Source organism: Oncorhynchus mykiss, chromosome 15 (assembly GCF_013265735.2).
Source record: "Oncorhynchus mykiss isolate Arlee chromosome 15, USDA_OmykA_1.1, whole genome shotgun sequence".
NCBI classification, from domain to species: Eukaryota; Metazoa; Chordata; class Actinopteri; order Salmoniformes; family Salmonidae; genus Oncorhynchus; species Oncorhynchus mykiss.
Window position 1 is genome coordinate 60,103,604 of NC_048579.1, and position 22,864 is coordinate 60,126,467.

At 44.0% G+C, this 22,864-nt stretch overlaps 1 protein-coding gene across 1 annotated transcript in view; it reads right to left on the minus strand.

Annotated features, from left to right (window-relative positions):
* si:dkey-97m3.1 (fatty acyl-CoA reductase) overlaps positions 1-22,864 on the minus strand; it is a 77,605-nt gene that overhangs the window by 40,941 nt on the left and 13,800 nt on the right. The window contains exon 2 of the mRNA XM_021563887.2: positions 13,880-14,150. Within this exon, the coding sequence (XP_021419562.2) occupies positions 13,880-14,150 (271 nt within the window). The remainder of the gene's footprint in view (positions 1-13,879; positions 14,151-22,864) is intronic.

A 22,864-nucleotide genomic window follows, 5' to 3' on the forward strand; every position in this document is an offset into this window, starting at 1 on the left:
AACCTGTCAGAATCAATGTAACCTGTCAGAATCAATGTAGCCTGTCAGAATCAATGTATCCTGTCAGAATCAATGTAACCTGTCAGAAACAATGTATCCTGTCAGAATCAATGTAACCTGTCAGAATCAATGTAACCTGTCAGAATCAATGTATCCTGTCAGAATCAATGCAACCTGTCAGAATCAATGTATCCTGTCAGAATCAATGCAACCTGTCAGAATCAATGCAACCTGTCAGAATCAATGTAACCTGTCAGAATCAATGTAGCCTGTCAGAATCAATGTAACCTGTCAGAATCAATGTAACCTGTCAGAATCAATGTATCCTGTCAGAATCAATGTATCCTGTCAGAATCAATGCAACCTGTCAGAATCAATGTATCCTGTCAGAATCAATGCAACCTGTCAGAATCAATGTAACCTGTCAGAATCAATGTAACCTGTCAGAATCAATGTATCCTGTCAGAATCAATGTAACCTGTCAGAATCAATGTATCCTGTCAGAATCAATGTATCCTGTCAGAATTAATGTATCCTGTCAGAATCAATGTATCCTGTCAGAATCAATGTATCCTGTCAGAATCAATGTAGCCTGTCAGAATCAATGTAACCTGTCAGAATCAATGTAACCTGTCAGAATCAATGTATCCTGTCAGAATCAATGCAACCTGTCAGAATCAATGTATCCTGTCAGAATCAATGCAACCTGTCAGAATCAATGCAACCTGTCAGAATCAATGCAACCTGTCAGAATCAATGTAACCTGTCAGAATCAATGTAGCCTGTCAGAATCAATGTATCCTGTCAGAATCAATGTAACCTGTCAGAATCAATGTAACCTGTCAGAATCAATGCAACCTGTCAGAATCAATGTAACCTGTCAGAATCAATGTAACCTGTCAGAATCAATGTAGCCTGTCAGAATCAATGTATCCTGTCAGAATCAATGTAACCTGTCAGAATCAATGTATCCTGTCAGAATCAATGTAACCTGTCAGAATCAATGTAACCTGTCAGAATCAATGTATCCTGTCAGAATCAATGTAACCTGTCAGAATCAATGTATCCTGTCAGAATCAATGCAACCTGTCAGAATCAATGTAACCTGTCAGAATCAATGTAACCTGTCAGAATCAATGCAACCGGTCAGAATCAATGCAACCTGTCAGAATCAATGTAACCTGTCAGAATCAATGTATCCTGTCAGAATCAATGTAACCCGTCAGAATCAATGTAACCCGTCAGAATCAATGTAACCCGTCAGAATCAATGTAACCTGTCAGAATTAATGTATCCTGTCAGAATCAATGTAACCCGTCAGAATCAATGTAACCCGTCAGAATCAATGTAACCCGTCAGAATCAATGTAACCCGTCAGAATCAATGTAACCTGTCAGAATTAATGTATCCTGTCAGAATCAATGTAACCTGTCAGAATCAATGTAACCTGTCAGAATCAATGTAACCTGTCAGAATCAATGTAACCTGTCAGAATCAATGTAACCTGTCAGAATTAATGTATCCTGTCAGAATCAATGTATCCTGTCAGAATCAATGTAACCTGTCAGAATCAATGTAACCTGTCAGAATCAATGTAACCTGTCAGAATCAATGTAACCTGTCAGAATTAATGTATCCTGTCAGAATCAATGTAACCTGTCAGAATTAATGTATCCTGTCAGAATCAATGTAACCTATCAGAATCAATGTAACCTGTCAGAATCAATGTAACCTGTCAGAATCAATGTAACCTGTCAGAATCAATGTAACCTGTCAGAATCAATGTAACCTGTCAGAATCAATGTATCCTGTCAGAATCAATGTAACCTGTCAGAATCAATGTAACCTGTCAGCCTTGTAGTAAACAAGCATCATGCAAGTCAAGAGAGAGGGATAGGAAGAAAGAGGAAGAGAAAGGGAGAGAGCGAGAGGATGAGAGGGCGAGGAAGAGAGAGGGAGGGAGAGGAAGAGAGAGGGAGAGAGGAAGAGAGAGGGAGAGAGAAGAAGAGAGAAAGAGGGGGGGAGAGGAAGAGAGAGGGAGGGAGAGGAAGAGAGAAGGAGGGAGAAGAAGAGAGAGGAAGAGAGGAAGAGAGATGGAGGGAGAAGAAGAGAGAGGAAGAGAGATGGAGGGAGGGAGAGGAAGAGAGAGGAAGAGAGATGGAGGGAGAGGAAGAGAGAGGAGGGGGAAGAAATAGTGAGTGCATTAAGGTCAGAGGGGTAAGTGAGGTCAGAGATTGTGGGCCTGTGCATGGCCTTTGTTCAGAGACGAGGAGAGAAGGGCATTGTGGGATATGGGTGTTCTTTTGTGAGAGACTGAGGCAGTCTCCCAGTGCCAGCCTACCACTGATATCCCCTCTGGCACAAATCATCTGACTGTGTGTGACTGTGTGTGTATCTCTCTCTCGCTCTGTGTGCATGAGTTTCAATGTGTGTGAGAGACAGTGTGGATGTGTGTCCGCACCTTCCCACAGTAACAGTGCAGCATGGCCGTCAGGGCTGAGACAGAGGAGCTAATCTCTCTGTATCTCTGTATCCTCAGACACAGAGCCAAGAGGGATGTGTCACTACTGGGATGACTGGGCTCGAACACAGCATCCATTTAACAGGGGTTATCTATTCAACAGAGTTATCTATTAGATATCTGTTATGCTGACTGACTATGTAGGGCTGCCAGTTGTCCCTCTCTCTCTCTCTGTCTCTCTCTGTCTCTCTGTCTCTCTCTCAATTCAATTCAATTTAATTCAAGGGGCTTTATTGGCATGGGAAACGTGTTAACATTGCCAAAGCAGGTGAGGTAGATAATATACAAAAGTGAAATAAACAATACAAATTAACAGTAAACATTATACTCACAGAAGTTTCAAAAGAATAAAGACATTACAAATGTTGTATTATGTATATATACAGTGTTGTAACAATGTACAAATGGTTAAAGTACAAAAGGGAAAATAAATAAGCACAAATATGGGTTGTATTTACAATGGTGTTTGTTTTCACTGGTTGACCTTTTCTTGTGGCAACAGGTCACAAACCTTGCTGCAGTGATGGCACACTGTGGTATTTCACCCAGTAGATATGGGAGTTTAATCAACATTGGGTTTGTTTTTTAATTCTTTGTGGATCTGTGTAATCTGAGGGAAATATGCGTCTCTAATATGGTCATACATTGGGCAGGAGGTTAGGAAATGCAGCTCAGTTTCCACCCCATTTTGTGGGCAGTGTGTACATAGTCTGTCTTCTTTTGAGAGCCTTTCTCAATAGCAAGGCTATGCTCACTGAGTCTGTACATAGTCAAAGCTTTCTTTAAGTTTGGGTCTGTCACAGTGGTCAGGTATTCTGCCACTGTGTACTCTCTGTTTAGGGCCAAATAGCATTCTAGTTTGCTCTGTTTTTCTGTTAATTCTTTCCAATGTGTCACGTAATTATTTTTTTGTTTTCTCATTATTTGGTTGGGTCTAATTGTGTTGCTGTCCTGGGGCTCTGTGGGGTGTGTTTGTGAACAGATCCCCAGCACCACCTTGCTTAGGGGACTCTTCTCCAGGTCTCCATCTCTCTGTAGGTGATGGCTTTGTTATGGAAGGATTGGGAATCGCTTCCTTTTAGGTGGTTGTAGAATTTAACGACTCTTTTCTGGATTTTAATAATTAGCGGGTATCGGCCTAATTCTGCTCTGCATCCATTATTTGGTGTTCTACGTTGTATACAGAGGATATTTTTGCAGACTACTGCATGCAGTCTCAATTTGGTGTTTGTCCCATTTTGTGAATTCTTGGTTGGTGAGCGGAGCCCAGACCTCACAACCATAAAAGGGTTCTATAACTGATTCAAGTATTTTTTTTATCTAGATCCTAATTGGTATGTTGAATTTTATGTTTCTTTTGATGGCATAGAATGCCCTTCTTGCCTTGTCTCTCAGATCGTTTAGGCCAAGGTATGTATTATTTTTTGTGTGCTCTAGGGCAATGGTGTCTAGATGGAATTTGCATTTGTGGTCCTGGCGACTGGACCTTTTTTGGAACACCATTATTTTGGTCTTACTAAGATTTACTGTCAGGGCCTAGGTCTTGCAGAATCTATGCAGAATATGCCACTTTATGTTTGTATACCCTACATTACTCATCTCATATGTATATACTGTACTCTATACCATCTACTGCATCTTGCCAATGCCGTTCTGTACCATCACTCCTTCATATATCTTTATGTACATATTCTTTATCCCTTTACACTTGTGTAGATAATTCTTTGTGTTGTTGTTTGTTTAGTGTTTTCCAATTTTCCCAGAAGTGGTTAGAGTCTATGGATTCTTCAACTAGTTTGAGCTGATTTCTGACGTGCTGTTCCTTCTTTTTCCGAAGTGTGTTTCTGTATTGTTTTCGTGATTCACCATAGTGAAGGCGTAGACTCAGGTTTTCCGGGTCTCTATGTTTTTGGTTGGACATGTTTCTCAATTTCTTTCTTAGATTTTTGCATTCTTCATCAAACCATTTGTCATTGTTGTTCATTTTCTTCGGTTTTCCATTTGAGATTTTTTTTTAGATTTGATAGGGAAGCTGAGAGGTCAAATATGCTGTTAAGATTTTCTACTGCCAAGTTTACACCTTCACTATTACAGTGGAACGTTTTACCCAGGAAATTGTCTAAAAGGGATTGAATTTGTTATTGCCTAATTGTTTTTTGGTAGGTTTCCAAACTGCATTCCTTCCATCTATAGCATTTAGCCAAATGTAAAATGTTCCTGTTTTGATTAATTTAATGGAGTGAGTTAGGTCTGCTCTATACCAAATTAGCATACCCCCTGAGTCCCTTCACTGTTTCACACCTGGTAGTTTGGTGGATGGGACTACCAGCTCTCTGTAACCTAGAGGGCAACCAGTGGGTCCGTCTCCTCTATACCAGGTTCAAATCAAATCAAAGTTTATTTGTAACGTGCACCGAATACAACAGGTGTTGAACTTACAGTGAAATGCTTACTTACAGTGCCTTGCGAAAGTATTCGGCCCCCTTGAACTTTGCGACCTTTTGCCACATTTCAGGCTTCAAACATAAAGATATAAAACTGTATTGCAAGATCTCACCCCGTGGGGTCAAAATGATCACAAGAACGGTGAGCAAAAATCCCAGAACCACACGGGGGGTCCTAGTGAATGACCTGCAGAGAGCTGGGACCAAAGTAACAAAGCCTACCATCAGTAACACACTATGCCGCCAGGGACTCAAATCCTGCAGTGCCAGACGTGTCCCCCTGCTTAAGCCAGTACATGTCCAGGCCCGTCTGAAGTTTGCTAGAGAGCATTTGGATGATCCAGAAGAAGATTGGGAGAATGTCATATGGTCAGATGAAACCAAAATATAACTTTTTGGTAAAAACTGAACTCGTCGTGTTTGGAGGACAAAGAATGCTGAGTTGCATCCAAAGAACACCATACCTACTGTGAAGCATGGGGGTGGAAACATCATGCTTTGGGGCTGTTTTTCTGCAAAGGGACCAGGACGACTGATCCGTGTAAAGGAAAGAATGAATGGGGCCATGTATCGTGAGATTTTGACTGGGTGTCTGGGTGTCTCTATGCCAGGTGAGCCACAACTCCTCAGGCGTGAAATAGAATCATGACAGAGCTGCAGCTCTGGAGTGATGCAGACTGGGCCTCTTATTCATAGTCTGTCCTGCTTCATATACAGGCCCCCTGGTGGCTGAAGCAATCACATGTATGGCTCAGGATTGGCACAGAAATACACACACACACACACACACACACACACACACACACACACACACAAAAGAGGCTGTCTCTGCAGGTAGCCGGCTGGTAAGTGGTCAGATTAAACACAGTACACACCAAAGATATCCCTGGCCTCTTCTCCCACTCCTGGTCGAACAGCTGTTAGTGTTTCAGCCAGGCTGGGTGGATGGATGCTGGGTAATTGGGTCTGCTCTGCGTTTGGCCCCCTCTCTGCTGATCACAAAGCCGGAAATATACAGTAGCTAGATGTCCCTATAAGTCTACAGTACAAAGGTAGAGCACTATAATATAGGGAATGGAGCTGTTTAAAGACTTATCATGGCTTTAAGCCATTTCTATGTGTCTGTGTCAGTTTATTATCTCTGTTTAGTCTTTATATTCTCTGTGGTTGGCTCTTGGGGGGAAACATTGGAGTGGACTTCCAGGAACGATTCCCCTGGGAGAGAGCGCCAGCTCTCTTGGACGTCATCCAGTTCCCGTACATACCACGGCTCTTCAAAGACCTGGGGGATTCTTCAGCGGTGCAGACCAGGGCATAGGTCACAAAAGCAAACAGAGGCGGAAGACAGAGCATTGCTGATCATCCAGTCCCAGCTGGAGGCTATCTAACGCTGTGCTCAACTCAATACAAGAGGATCAATACCAACAGGACAGTACAGTTTACTTTACGGTGACAGACTGCAATATTAGAATTTGCGCTCGGCAGTCGGCATACCGATGGCATGGCATTCCACTTCTGAGACAGTGACCTCATGGCGAACCATGAAAAATTCCATTATCCCTCTAGAACAAACCAAATGGAACTAAGGGTAATGAGGGTAATTTGTAATGAGTGATACGAATCCACGTGGTCACTGGAAACCACCGACAGGGACAGGCCTAACTCCATGTTTTACTGATCAAGCAAATGTAATGCTCATGCTAACTGCATCTTCTCCTCAGTGGTTGTACCGTTGTAACCCCTAGGGGTTAGGGAAGGTGACAGAGGGATGTGGAGAGAGTTGTGGCCCCTCTGAGGAGCGATGCTTGTGGCCCCCGGCGGCTGACCCTGGTCCAGAGGGGTGTTCGGCCGAGCGGAATCCCGGAACTCGGGTCGGAGCGCTACTGTCGTCAATCCATCGATTACAGAGGAAACCAAGCTGACAGCACCCCCACGCTCCAACGAGCACCGAGACACACACTGCATCATGGCAAGAAAAACACACACACTTCAACAAAAAGTTTCCATTCACAGTTCATCAAAGGGAGGAACACGGTGAGGCTGGGTAATCTTGATGAACACGATATCCTCTGTGATATAGAGAAGACTTATCTTATCGATCCTGACATCAAAACCTGGAGCCTCTCAGAACCTCTGACTCCTTTAGAGGAAATTAAAATGGACCGTTGTCATCCCAGGCAAATCAATAGCATGCACGTAATGTACACCCACCCACACACACACACACGGGCTAAGTCATCACATATGAACAAGTCAACTCTGACCCCCAAGCATTCCATACTTTCATATTTCACAGCGACACACTCTCTCTTTTCCTCTCGCTGTTTAAGCTCCATCCATCAACCACAAGTCCAAGACTGGAGAGCAGTAGGTGACCAATGGCTGTGCAGGTCTGAAGAGATGACCTCAGGGCTCTGTCTACTGCCTCCTCCAGGTCATTCATGTAGGGCGTCTGTTAGAGTTGGAGACGTTGTGATTTGGTGTGCACCAAGGCACCGTTCTAGCATCGCTACTTTTTGACCTCAACATGCGGTCACACAAAAAGAGAAGGTCATCAATCATGCAGAAAGACCATCACATTGGATCAGCTAAATGCCTTGTCTAATACACAAACAACTATCTAGATGTGGAAAGGGCAAGGTGCTTGGCAGACTCTTTATCCCTATGGGGACACCAGTGTGGGTTGATATGGTCCCCATTAGGATAACAGCCACCACTGAGCATGTGCTACATGCATGTCTGCCCTACCCTGAGGGCCCTCCTGGCACTGTTCAATGTGCTAATTTGTTTCACAAACCAAGTTAATGTGTGGCCTAATTATATGCAAAACATTATCTCTCTCTCTCTCTGAAGGGAGTCGTGGGTGTGTGGAGTGCCTGCCGCCATCCTCGCTGCCCCTCGTGCCACATGTCAACCAGACACAGATGAGGAGCGGCATGAAATGACTGTCACCGTGCCAAGCTGGCAGCCTAGGCCTCTCTCTGTCAAACTCCCTGTTTCTGGGCGGGTCTCTGGGCGGGACCTGTGTGTAATGGTATAGACCTGTGTATGTGAGGGCTGTCTGAACTGTTAAATCCACCATTTCAACAGAGCTCTACAGGGCCTTGTAATATACCTTGACGTATTTAAATGTAATTCCACTCAGTAAACAACACACCATACCATAGGGTGAAGTCATTGGACCTAGTTCAATAACACCAGCAGCAGCAGTGCTAGCCATAGACCCGTTTTACAGCCATAACCTGCCAACAGTTATGTCGTGTCTGTGTTAAAGGTGATTACCCACAGTGAGAGCTGGCATTTATCAATGCAGGGAGACCGGTACAAGGCTATAAGAAACACCAAGCTCCCTCTTAGGGAAGAAAGCAATCAGGCATGAATATTAGTCGCAAAAAATAGGAAATTGATCATTGATAATGCAATGTATCCGTGGGGGACCCATGGTACCACGAGCAGGTACCACTGCAGTGTGTAGACTAGCCTTGTAAACACAGCCAGTCAATAAGTGTTACCCTGGATGTTCCCCAGAGGTACTTGGTCCACACCAGCCGGCCCATCCATCCCAGGGGCTCCAATACTTCAAGGATGCAATACCAGAGAGGATTAGAGCACCAGCCACTGTCACCACTGGTTTACCACAGAGCACTGAAACAGAGGAATCCACAAAGGCAGACATTTCTAAATACATTATGGACGTATGGACGTAGTTGCAGCCTTAATCTAAACTGAGGTTTTGTTTCTACTGGACAACATGTGACCTCGTCCCAAAGCTCAATTGCAACCGCATATAGAGAGCCAGCTGGGGATAAAATGACTGACATTGAATTCAGTGAGGCAGGAAAGCTTAAGGCTATTTCAGTTATAGAGTGCCCTAAAATACTAATTGTCATCGTTGGTTTCTGTAAAAGTGTGTAAAATATCTAGGTGGAGTAGTTGCCTAATATGGAAATCTTAATATAGGCTGAGTGCCAAGCTTGTAAGCTTTGTGGATTTTACATTGCCTGGCCAACATGCCTTGCTTACAATTTTACAACTCAGTTGTTCATCATATCATAGAAGTGATTCAAATGTGTAAATGGCCGGGGCACTTTAAAGGAGCCGAGGGATTATTAAGACATCATTGGTCAGCTTTCCTCCACGTCTAGTTTTCCTGACCACAGAACCTGACCTGGAAAACTCCTGGTCCTAATAGGGTATGGATGTGGTTGTACAATAAACTTTAGATGACTGGCTAGTCTGGTAGTCCACGTGGCATTATTTTATAGTACGAAGAATACAATTGAACAAAGCTGAATAAAATAGAAAGGATATTTTCTCCAAAGGATTTTGAGCGGTTAACAAAGAAATAGGTACTTTATACCTATAGACAGACGCATCCGGGACGCCACTGCACACATCCTTATCCAATTCCGAAGTGCATATTGAAGATATAGGAAGAACTGTCCACATTTACTTTTCGTCAGCCAACATGAGTAGGCCTAACGAACAGCATAAACACTAGTCAATCTACTATCCCCCATAGTACAAAAGTTGACCTATTCTATTCTGTGCGAGAAATAAATATTCCAAACACAGTCTGGGACAGATGCGATAGATCCCAAATTAATACAATCACTAGCATAAAAAAACAATTTTTTACGCAATGAGGCTGACGCAACAGATCAAAACGTTTAGCTTAAAATGTTAATAAACCATTAGGCAATTTCTTGACTTCATAAATGGCGCAATGCGTAGGCTATAAGCGAGAATGTTCCATTAGCGGGAAAACACCATTATCAAAAGTTGCCACAAATGAGATTATGCAGGTAATGCTTTTATTATAAAGGAGATATACCTTTATGGAGAAAATGACCTTCCCCAAACTTGAAAACTCACGCGCTGCCCACATTATTTATGCCAGTTAAGCTCCACACCCGTTGTAAAGCAGGTGTAATGTGCTTCATTTGAAGAAGTTATTTGGCCACTTTAATTGTGATACAAACCTTATCAAAACATATAGACCTATGGGCTAAACTACATGAGGTGTGCGACTCTGATTCGAAAAAGTAATTAAAAAAAAGGCATGGTTTCTTATGCTGGGCATCATTCACAAGTGATAATATATAATTCACAAGTGATAGGCTAATATTGTCACCCAGCAGACTATTCTTGATCTAATCTTGCCTTTACATACACTAAATAATATATGTGTGAAATTAGTTTGGATTTAGAATGGACCATTATCATGCACCTGTATCAAAACAGTGGTAGGGGAAAAAAATACATGTCATCTCTGCACTTAAATAGTGAATGGAGGACGCTTTTCCCATGGTTCATTTTCATGTCAGCCAGGTAGGCTATACTCCTGTTGTAAAGATAAGCAATGTGCTTAATCTTAGGAAAGTTGATAAATAAATCCAGGAGGCCTAGCCTATAGAAAGGGACAAAATAAGACTCTATTGTCCCTCTAATCTCTCTGTTTTCTCACATAAAATTGTATAGACTATAGAAATGTTGTGGCAACAGGAGCTCGTGGGCTCTCATGAAGTGTTTGATTAGATTTTTTAAAATCACATTTGCATTGATGTCAGAGTGATTAGAGAGACAAGAGTGCAGAGTACCAGGCTTGAATAAGCTAAGTAGCCAATAGGCAGAGGGTAGCATCATTTGTCTGATTCTCTGTAATAATGGTATGGGAATAATAATGCATTTTATTTTGTTGAAGTGGTTTCTTGCATCAAACAACAAACCAACATTTTCAGTCACCTCCTTTTCTGAAGGACAAGTGGATAAACAGGTTAAAAAAAAGCTAAGAACAAGTTCGTATTTACAATAACGCCTACCCTGGACAACGCTGGGTCAATTGTGCACCGACCTATTGGAATCTCAATCACAATCGGATGTGATGCAGCCTGGATTCATACCAGGTACTGCAGTGACACCTCTTGTACTTAGACCACTGCACCACTCGGGAGCCCGGTTTAACTTCAAGCCCTGCATGTTTTTATCAAAAGTCACATGGAATGTAGGCCTACATTGAACACCATACATTGGCTGCTACTCTAGGCTGAATGACAGAACAGCTATTTCCATGTTAAAATGTTATGGGAGGCATTTTCTCCATTGTTTTTGATGGTAGGCCATTCTGGTAGTCCTACATTATGATCAAATAGCCACAGTAGTCTACCTGGCTACTGTTAAAACTAACTTAAAGCGGGTACAGCCTCAGTGTTCACAGTAAACACGAGCTGGAAGTCACACAGAATTTTCACAGCATTCAAGTTTGCTCTCAGCTGAACTGAAATTTGCTCAGTGCCGAAAACAATTAGATGGAACATTGCTCCAGGCATGTCCCAACAGACAGACCTGGCTGGCACTGTGGGATGAGATTAAAACAGGAAAAGCACATAGCCTACACTACAACCACAGGCTTTTTCTAAGAAATATACATCCATCTGGCTGTGGTCAGGTGTGGTGAGAGAGAGAGAGACAGAGAGTGAGAGAGAGAAAGAGACAGAGAGTGAGAGAGAGACAGAGAGAGAGAGAGAGAGAAAGAGACAGAGAGTGAGAGAGAGAGACAGAGAGAGAGAGCAAGAGAGTCAGAGACAGAGATATGCTATACAGCTATAGGTGGAGTGTGATAGCCACCCTGCCCTAAACGTGTGTGTAACACAGTGATCTCACCACAGTGATCAGGGTCGGTCAGGGAGACAAAATGAAAGGCCAAATGTAATTAATCTCTCTCTTTTTCTCGCATGCACACACACACACACACACACACACTGGAAGGGGGAAGCGGATACCTAGTCAGTTGCACAACTTAATGCATTCAACCGAAATGTGTCTTCCACATTTAACCCAACCCTTCTGAATCAGAGAGGGGCTGCTTTAATCCACATCATCAGTGCCCGGGGAACAGTTGTTGTGGAGCTTAACTGCCTCGCTCAAGGGCAGAAGACACAGTATATCACCACACCCTTGCTTCCCCGCTGCCCCGTCAGTCACACAATGTACCCTTCATTCAGAGCAAGACAAGAGGAGGACAAAGAGAGAGATGACTGTTCTTTACCAAAACAAGAACAACACAACAGTTGTTCAGTAGAGGCCTGGTTCAACACCCTCCATGCCCTCCTCCTCCCCTCTGATAACTGAGTACAAGTTTGAACAAATATGGAGAACCAACAATCAGTTACATCTCCACATCCACTAGACTGTTTGATAAGAGAGGTGTGGTAATAGCTGAGGTATGGTGTTAAACAGGAGAACAGAAGGTGAGCAGTGGGTGACAGTTCTGGGATGCAGTACACCAGGGCAGCTGTTCTGTTCTGGCCCTCCCTTGGTGAGATCCAGATGACTGCTGGAGTCAGCAACTAATAAGGGACGGACGGACGGACAGGTGTACCATTCAGCATCCCTCCACAGATTACATGAAGCCATCTAGGTTCCACCAACCACATCCCACCAAACTAAAGACCACTCCTCTTCCACTGACCAATTGTCAATACTGTCATTCAGAACATATTGGCCAGGTCATCACCCACTCAGACCCAAGTCCAGTCAGAAGAATTCCAGCAGATTCCCCTTCTTGCCCCTCTAGCATTCCAGCATACCCCACCTCTCCCACACAGATCTGCACCCTGACTCTAGAACACGCTGGGCTAAAGCTCTTATTCAGCTCTAAATAAGGTTATTCTATGTGTTTCAGCTCTAAATAAGGTTATTCTATGTCTAGAACATAAGAGAATAGTAGCCTATTAGTACCCCTTATGCATTTCTATCACACTTTACAGTACATTCAATGCCCTGCAATTCACAGAACTCAACTAACCAGACAACAGCTCATTTATAGGCCTATTCTTTAATTGTCAAGGCATATCAGGAGAGAGTCAATTCAATCAGATGTCTATCTGGATGTCCATTTCCAGGTCACAGCACCTCTGCCTGATAACACGCTTTTAACGAAGCCCACAGAGACGCTCGGTTTGGCTGTTACCTAGCAACAAGTGTTCTGAGTGACATTCAATATCCATAAGGGCATACAGCATGAAAGGCGTCTGGAACAGGCAGAGAGCATTCATCCTATATAATCCTAGTTTGTAAAGAAAAACCTCTGTCTAAGACGGATAATACAGAGACTGTAAACTCGGCACCCAGAATCTCAAGTGCGAGCTGTTGTTAAGACTGTCACGAGAGACGATGCAGACTGCAACAGTGACATGAATAACAATCGGAGGGAAATGCTTTATACAGCCGTAGTTAAACACATTCCTTTGAATGGTCTGATTTCATAAGGATAGATATGGCAGCCAGTCGGTTTCTTTATCCTCTCCTTCCTCACTGTCTTGTTTGGCTGGCTAGTGTTGTCAACTGCACAAACAGATTACTGTGTTTGATGAACACCAAGTTGTTATCCTAGCTCTGGTGTGTTTGAATTCAAAAATCACATCAGGTAAAGTCTCTCTCTCTCTCTCCCACTCCCTCTCTCTCTCTCTCTCTCTCGACAGAGTTCATTAAAACACCATTAACTGGTGCCTCTATTGTTGACAGAGTTAATTATGTGTGTGTGTGTTTTCAGTTAGAGTGCCACAACAACACCAGTAGCAGCAGAGAGTAAAACAGAGGCCCGGTGCTTCAGCATGCATTTGTGAACACATCAATACTCTCCCTGTCTCACTCACAACATCACGTAATGTTTCAATAAACACAAAGCTGCAAGAATACAAAACACCTAAGCCAATCAACCTGCATGTGGCACAAAGCCAACAGGAAATAGATGAATTATACAATTTGCCTTCACTTCTGATCAGTGCAGCTCAATAGGATGACATCATGAGAAGGAACTTCTTTAGACTAGATTCACCCCCTGGTATAGTGTACTACAGCCTAGTGTACTACAGCCTAGTAGTGTACTAATCCATCGAGTAGTGCCCCTCACCTTGCACTTCATCATATCACTGACCCGTTCCTGCATGGACTGTCCAGCCTTGGGTCTGACCAGGAGGTAGAGGGTTTGGACCTCTGGACAGGACCGCAGCAGTTTCTCCACCAGCACCTTGCCCATGAAGCCCGTGGCGCCAGTGATCAGCACATTCTTGCCTGCGTAGTAGTCAGCGATAGACACCATGCTACCATCGGCCCCTGTCTCTTCTCCTGTCTTTCCCATCTGTGTAGCTCGTCCCGTACCCCCAGCCTTCACAAGGTAGCTCCTAGAGAGAAAGATAGAGGGATGGAGGGAGAGGGAATGAGAGAGAGAGAAGAAACGATAGGAGACAATTAGCTGAGGCTGAGAGAAAATTAGAACCACACTACACTCTGTTCAGACTCAGAGTCTCTTTACATGAACCAACACTCATTACACTTGACATAACCTACAGTATGTATTGTGTATGTATTAATGCTGAGTATTAGGTGACAGACCTGTAGAAAGAAGTAAAGCTGGGACTCACTGGGTGCTGGGAGTCACTTTGTTAATGACACGGTAAGTGGGGAGGACAGGAAGGTCACAGACACACACAAGCATGTCTGTGATGTTATTGCGGATATAGCGAAATTGTCACACCCTGATCTGTTTCACCTGTCTTTGTGCTTGTCTCCACCCCCCTCCAGACATCGCCCATCTTCCCCATTATCCCCAGTGTATTTATACCTGTGTTCTCTGTCTGTTGCCAGTTCGTTTTGTTCATCAAGCCTATCAGCGTTTTTCCCATCTAAAAGTAAAATAATGGAATTAAGAAATATATAAATATGAACGCAAAAAACGATCTGTGCTTATAATGTAAGAAATAACACAAAAAAATGAAATACTGCAAAGTTGCTATGGAGTTAGAAGCAGAGTTGCCAAGTCTATCAGCGATCATGAATATTCATAAGGCAATCAATCACAGCCTATTGCTGTAGTTAAGGTAATGCACCATTATTACCCTATTCAGAAGTGTCAGCCAGCTTTGGTTATAAGATAGTTTCCAAGCCAATACAAAGAGCATCATTAACCCCTCCCTTCTCAGGGCAGTCATCCAGAGAGCCAACTACATATCGAGGTCAGCAATAGAGCTCGCCAGCTTGTAGTCCTAAAAAACTGAAATGAGTTAGCATTTTCTACCTCTAGTTTGTGCAGCCATTCCTATGGAGGAAATGAAAATGGAAAGAATGAGGTTTTGGGATAAACGCCGAAAATAAGGTCTGAAGGATACAGGGTCCTCTGTATCCTTCTCCATCTTCTCTCCTGGTCTCTGGGCCACAGGTTTCCAACAGTGTTACTGAAGTACCAGAACTACATCCCCAAAGCAATGATCAAGATAACAGAGAAAACATATAGAAAAACCTTCCTCCCTCTGTCAAACACACAACTCTGACCATAACCTCTCTCCCCCACAGTGGCCTCTTTAAACGCCCTTCCAAACGGGGGTCATGGTAAAGGCCCCTCCACTGATGTCATGTCATTCCGGCTCTATGCTCCAGTAAATCTCAGAGATTCTTCGGGAGACTAAAGGACCAGGGGGGAGGAGCTGGAGGTCACTATGGATTAGCTCCTCACAATGAATGCACACACACACACACACACACACACACACACACACACACACACACACACACACACACACACACACACACACACACACACACACACACACACACACACACACACACACACACACACACACACACACACACACACACACACACACACCAGCGGTCCAGCCAGGGCATTCCATTCAGGTCACAGCCTTCAGCCGCTCGCTCCTCTTCTCCCCATCAAGAAGTAGATTGGAGTGGGAGAGTGAAGGAGCTGATCGGAATAGCCTCACGAACACTCACACAGTATGGAACTATAGTTATCTATGATCTGTAGACCACCATAATCTCTGTGACTGCTTACAGTAGTTTGGGTCTATAGGGAGAGACGGGCTCTCCTGCCTTCACTAAACATCCGCTCAGCTATGGTATGTCCTTCTCCAAGAGGATGGACACAGACACCTGCTGCAGCAGAGTCCCAGTCTTAACACATGGGGCTGGGGGCAGAGGGGAGCTGTCAATCACAGACATGCAGCTTGGAGCAAGGGAAGGTGAGGTTGATCCTGGCTCAGGATAAATCCCCAAACCATTTATCTGGTCGATAATGTGTATGATCAAGATTTAGAGGACTCAGCCAAAGTAAGGCTCTGTAGATGTCAATCTCTATTAACTTGATCCTAACTGCTCTGTCACTAAATGACAATATCATCACATTCCCTGTTTTGTAACCCCGAAAGATAGGTCAACTACTTGTGTGCTGATAAGTGCGGAGTCTTCTTGACAAAGTACCATGTAGCCTCAGAAAGTCATTTAGGGACAGTTCCATAATGATGCTGTGAGACTTTTCTGCTACCAAAATTACAGCACAAATCCTCCTCCACTGCAGGATTTTCTAGTCAGGCATCCAGCTACTTGCTGTTTCAGCTAATTCCAGACGTTTCCTTTGAGCGAGTGCTTTTCTGTGTTTTGCCTTGGCAGCTCTTCTCACCAGGAGGTCTGTGCTTGTTTTTGGAAGACAGCTGTTGGAGTCCCGGCGTTGCTCAGTGGTACTCTGCCACCGAGGGCCTTACAGCCTTTAAGCACATCAATCTGCCATTGGTCGGTCAGTAGAGTGGAGTCTTGGAAACCCAAACACACACTACAGCCTCACTAGCTGCCTGTCGTCTGAGAAATGAACACAGAGAAGCCAGCTCAACAGAGAACAGAGAAAGAATCAGAAAGAGGAATACTGTGACTGACAATAATTAAGGTGACTTTAGTCTACTAAGAACGGGCTGTGCCCAACATCACAAAAGAGAAGTCAGCAGCCTTTTCCACAAAACAGCCACTCTCCCCTGAGAACCCAGGCCTTGGAGGCTGCTCAACCAAAGAGCACCACCCACAACAGTAAAAACAGCCACTCTCCCCTGAGAACCCAGGCCTTGGAGGCTGCTCAAACAAAGAGCACCACCCACAACACATCCGCGCCAACCATTTAGGTTTCAGGCAGCAGCGGGCACCGGCTGCCAACAGCCCTATCTCATCCAACAACCTGGCATTGTGCACTCCCTGGAACCCGGGAAGTACATAGGGGCCGTGCCCTACTTAGGAGCCCAACTATTCCACAGTCGCAGACTGTCAGTCTGCCTGTCTGTTGTTGGCTAATGGGTCAAACACAGAGCTCTGTTTAGAGATTAAGATGGGTGACATTGATGATGAACGATGATTACTGTTTTCATGAGGCACAACGTTTACTGGGAAGGATGAGTAGGGTACAGCCTTGTGAATGAGGGCTGGCATTTACAATGCTGCTTTCCTTCGTTTTGCAGGCCTACTGGTTTGGCCAAAAGAGGAAATGAGTTCTCCCTTTCTCTGTGTTGCTATACGGTGCTCTTTGGCCTGAGGGGGTGGACGATGGAGAAATATACTGGTCATTAGATTAAAGCAGTGGTTAACGTTTCAACAGATTACCCCTTAAAGAAAAAAAGATGGATGAACGTAATCCTGTGGTTTAGCCTGCGTATGACTAGAGGGAATAGAAGCTACATGAGAACGCTAACAAGCAAACTAAGAAGCACAATGAGTTGGTTTTCAGCCCAGGACCCACATCAACTTCAAGATGGTGGAAATTCAGTGGACCGCCAACAGGTTAGACTGACATTCCCTGACAATCCACTGCTGGTCATTCACTATTCCCAGGAGACATAAGAGTGTCAGTAAACCAGACACAAACCCCCACTGTTACTGAAGCATCCATGTCAAGGGCCTTTCTCAACGATGCATCATTTGGGCATGTAACCTCAGCCTCTACTTCCTGCTATCTAGGTCATAATAGTGTAAACAAACCTCACTTTAAGGTCAAAACACAAAGCAATCCACAAAAGCCTTTCAACAATAAGTGACAGTCAAGGGCTCTTGTTGGACATGGCATTATATTATTTACCCCACAAAAACATTCTGTCAGGACTTTTGCCTGCTTTGTTTTTCGCTGCCTTGCATGTGTGGGTGTTTAATTGCCAAAATAGTTCGATTTAATTGCATTACCTCTGCAAAACGCTTTAAGATCTTTCTTTTATAAGCCTATAAGTGATTAATGTAATGTAATAATGCATTTCATTTAGTAATTTCCTTTCTAGTTTTCCATAAACTCTAGATACACAGTAGACCTGGGCTATGGAGACGGTTGTTCTTTTATGACGTCACATTTCCAGTATGGTGCTTGGCCCATAGACTCTCACTTTTCTGTTTCCACAAGCCGACTGTCAGATTCAGGTGTCCTCTATGGAACTCATGCACTGGTAGATTGAATGTGTGTATATCGTTACGTTATCTGTGATCTAAAGGATTCTGTAATTACACTACCCCTGACAGTGAGTGACAGAGGCTGGGTACATGGTGTCTATTTGCCTTTGGTCCAGACCCAGACCTGGCCTCTGCTCATTGTACTGCATCACCCTGGTCTGGGTCAGACAGGCCAGGCACAGGATATCATGGCACCTTGGCATCAGTCCAAAGCTCCTATATGGTGAGTGACAGCTACCACAGCTTCCTTGCTCAATAGCCAATAAGATCCAGGATATCTGTGTCCATTCTAAAGACTACCCACCTAACATGTGTGGGCATAACGTTTAGGGTTTAATCATGTTAAAATATTGAATATAACAGTAATAATATAGAATAAATACAGTGAAATACAAGTCTATATGTTCACGTATTTCAGTAATGGACACATCCACTCAAATCACATGACATTTTAAAAGCCACACAGACCAAAGTATGTGATCCCATGAAAACACACACACTGGTAGTCCTGTCCACACACACACACACACACACACACACAAAATGTCTGTGACATTAAAAAAACACAAAACCCCCACATGTATTTTACAGGCATTACATAATTAAACCATGCTGCAGCAAACACAGGAATAGTCTCGGTCCTACATCACATCAGGAAGAGGGGAGTCAGCAGTAGAACATCTTGCTGTGTGTAATAACTAGTGTGAGCAGTCATTACCAAGGTGTTGGCAGCCCAGTCCCACCTGTCCCTAGGCTGCCACACAGAGACAAGGTGCTGATGGGAATAGGCCCTAATTCACACCAAAGACTCATTACTAAGATGGTGAACAGTTAGCATGTCACACTAGGAGGCCAGGCTAACAGGGGGCTGCTTAGTTAGAACCCAGTCATCACAGGCTGGGACTGTGGGCCAGTGACTCAATCCCCTAATGTGGAAAAGGGGATATCGTTGCAGCCATAACCACCGACTTCTCAATGTTGCCTGCATCACTGCAGGAGCTTCAAATCAAGTCCTTTTAGATCTGGGGTGACTGATCAATAATGCACTTATTCCATTTCTCCCTGTCAACTGATGCCTATAATATAGGGTTGGTTTTCAGCCCAGGACCCACATCAATTTCAAGATGGTGGAAATTCAGTGGACCGCCAACAGGCTAGACTGACATTCCCTGACAATCCCCTGCTGGTCATTCACTATTCCCAGGAGACACAAGAGTGTCAGTAAACCAGACACAAACCTCCACTGTTACTGAAGCATCCATGTCAAGGGCCTTTCTCAATGATGCATCATCCTTACATGTAACCGCAGACTCTACTTCCTGCTATCAAGGTTATAATACTGTAAACAAACCTACCTGATAGATTTCTACTATTGACATGAAGGATGCATGAAAGTGAAGTCTATTTCCAGCCTTGACTTGAGTGACAGGTCCTGAGTAATGATGAGACCAGCCTGAAGTGAGGAGCTGTGACCCAGGCAGATTGATTAGTTTAATCAAGCATTGAGTGGAGAGTCACATTACAGTGAACAGGAGATGGAGGGAAATGGACATGTGCACAGCTACGCATCAATGTACAACTACACACTAAATAATGAAGGGGCCTTGTTTGCAGCCAGCACAGTCTATAATGAACGAACATTGGGTGTCATTGGCAAGTTGTCTGGATGTACTCCATCTTTTGGTCTTACATTGTGACTATAGCATGATAAGACCAGGAGTTTTTCCTGGTCAAGTCACCAGGTACCAAATATTTTTTTGGATTTAGATTTATTTAACTAGGCAAGAGGTCAAATGGAAATAGAGGGTTGAAAGTAGAAAGCGGGAGTTTTTCCTGACCACAATCCTAGTCCACAAGAAAACTCTTAGCTCTAGTTGGGAGGCTTCAGGTGGTAAAAAAGCAGGAAGGGGGTTAGGTTAGATCAGGAACAGGCAACTCCAGTCCGAGGGGGCCGGAGAGGTTTCACTCTATAACCTCATCCATAACAATCACAGCTCATTAAACAAATTGCATTCTAAACTGAAGATCATGATTAGTTGATTATTGGAGTCAGGTGTGTTAGCTGAGGAAAGTGTGACACCAATCAGTCCCCCAAGGACTGGAGTTTCCCAGGTCAGGGCTAGATTATTAAAACACAGAAAAATGATATACCACTCCCAGGCAGATTACAGTATTGCAAAAATATTTATTTCCTTCCATGAATTCGGCACACAAGAAGAAAACCTCCCTGGATGCCTCCAACAAACAGAGACAAGATGTTCTAACATGTATCATCCACACAACCATCAGTAAAGTAGAGGTACAACCTAGAAAAGCTCACAGATATCAAGGGAGATGTGGGTCTATTCTTCTTTCACAGGAGAACAATTCACAAAGTAACATTTTTTATGTCTGTTTTTATCCTTTTAAATGCCAAGATGTCAGAGACAATTTTCTATTCTGTGGAAACCTCATGGACAATAAAGTTTTCTAACGAATCTAACTAACTAGATTTTGGGCCGGAAGTTGTTGTTGTTGTTAATTTGGTTGTTCAGGGAAAAGGGGATACAATCAGCTTTGGCCTTCTGCTGGGTACAAGGCTGGTCGGAGTGAGAAATTAAATAAATGCTGCTCTCTTACTGTGAGCTCCTAGCTGTCTCTAAGGTTATTCTCAGAGGCACCACTTTACTGCTATAAAGCCGTGTCCCGTTTCCCACATCTGTTAAAAGAACACTGTTACAATTCTGGTAGTTTCTGACAAGTCTATTTTCGGGAATGCAATCAACGTCACCCTCTGTCATACCTTGAGCGGAACAGCGACCTCAATAAGTGATCCCAAGAAACACTGGCATTTACCAAGTATTGTGGCAGAAGCCTATTGGAGAGACCAGCTGTGTTGTTTAATGGAGCAGCCAGTTAGTTTTGTCTGTCACCTCTCTGTGTGTTGCAGCCAGGATGGCCCAGCCTGCCAGGCTCTATCTGGGCTTTGGACGGCTGCCCAGGAGGCTCCCATCTATTGAGGAGGTGTGTGTGAGAGAGTGAGAGAGTGAGTGAGTGAGTGAGTGAGTGAGTGAGTGAGTGAGTGAGTGAGTGAGTGAGTGAGTGAGTGATAGATAGATAGATAGATGCCTCCTGGGCAGCCGTCCAAAGCCCAGATAGAGCCTGGCAGGCTGGGCCATCCTGGCTGCAACACACAGAGAGGTGACAGACAAAACTAACTGGCTGCTCCATTAAACAACACAGCTGGTCTCTCCTATGGGCTTCTGCCACAATACTAGATAGATATGTCTCAAATGTAGTCACCAAGGTGTGGAGGAATATGGTACCATCTAGACTACCTGGCTATCAAGTGTCTCACTCCCTATGTGCTTGTCAGACAGGACCATGCTGAGAGTGGGAAAGTCCCACTCAGTCCATGTGACGACACACGCAAGGGTTTGACGTCCTTGTGAATGTCTCAAGAATGTCTCACCTGCATGTGTCAAGAATGTCTCTCTCTCACCTGAATGTCTCAAGAACGTCTCACTCTCACCTGAATGTCTCAAGAACGTCTCACTCTCACCTGAATGTCTCAAGAACGTCTCACTCTCACCTGAATGTCTCAAGAATGTCTCACTCTCACCTGAATGTCTCAAGAATGTCTCACCTGCATGTGTCAAGAATGTCTCTCTCTCACCTGAATGTCTCAAGAACGTCTCACTCTCACCTGAATGTCTCAAGAATGTCTCACTCTCACCTGAATGTCTCAAGAATGTCTCACTCTCACCTGCATGTGTCAAGAATGTTTCTCTCTCACCTGAATGTCTCACTCTCACCTGAATGTCTCAAGAATGTCTCACTCTCACCTGCATGTGTCAAGAATGTTTCTCTCTCACGTGAATGTCTCACTCTCACCTGAATGTCTCAAGAATGTCTCACTCTCACCTGAATGTCTCAAGAATGTCTCGCGTTCACCTGAATGTCTCAAGAATGTCTCACCTGCATGTGTCAAGAATGTCTCTCTCTCACCTGAATGTCTCAAGAACGTCTCACTCTCACCTGAATGTCTCAAGAACGTCTCACTCTCACCTGAATGTCTCAAGAATGTCTCACTCTCACCTGAATGTCTCAAGAATGTCTCACCTGCATGTGTCAAGAATGTCTCTCACCTGAATGTCTCAAGAACGTCTCACTCTCACCTGAATGTCTCAAGAACGTCTCACTCTCACCTGAATGTCTCAAGAATGTCTCACTCTCACCTGAATGTCTCAAGAATGTCTCACCTGCATGTGTCAAGAATGTCTCTCTCTCACCTGAATGTCTCAAGAACGTCTCACTCTCACCTGAATGTCTCAAGAATGTCTCACTCTCACCTGAATGTCTCAAGAATGTCTCACTCTCACCTGCATGTGTCAAGAATGTTTCTCTCTCACCTGAATGTCTCACTCTCACCTGAATGTCTCAAGAATGTCTCACTCTCACCTGCATGTGTCAAGAATGTTTCTCTCTCACCTGAATGTCTCAAGAATGTCTCGCGTTCACCTGAATGTCTCAAGAATGTCTCACCTGCATGTGTCAAGAATGTCTCTCTCTCACCTGAATGTCTCAAGAACGTCTCACTCTCACCTGAATGTCTCAAGAACGTCTCACTCTCACCTGAATGTCTCAA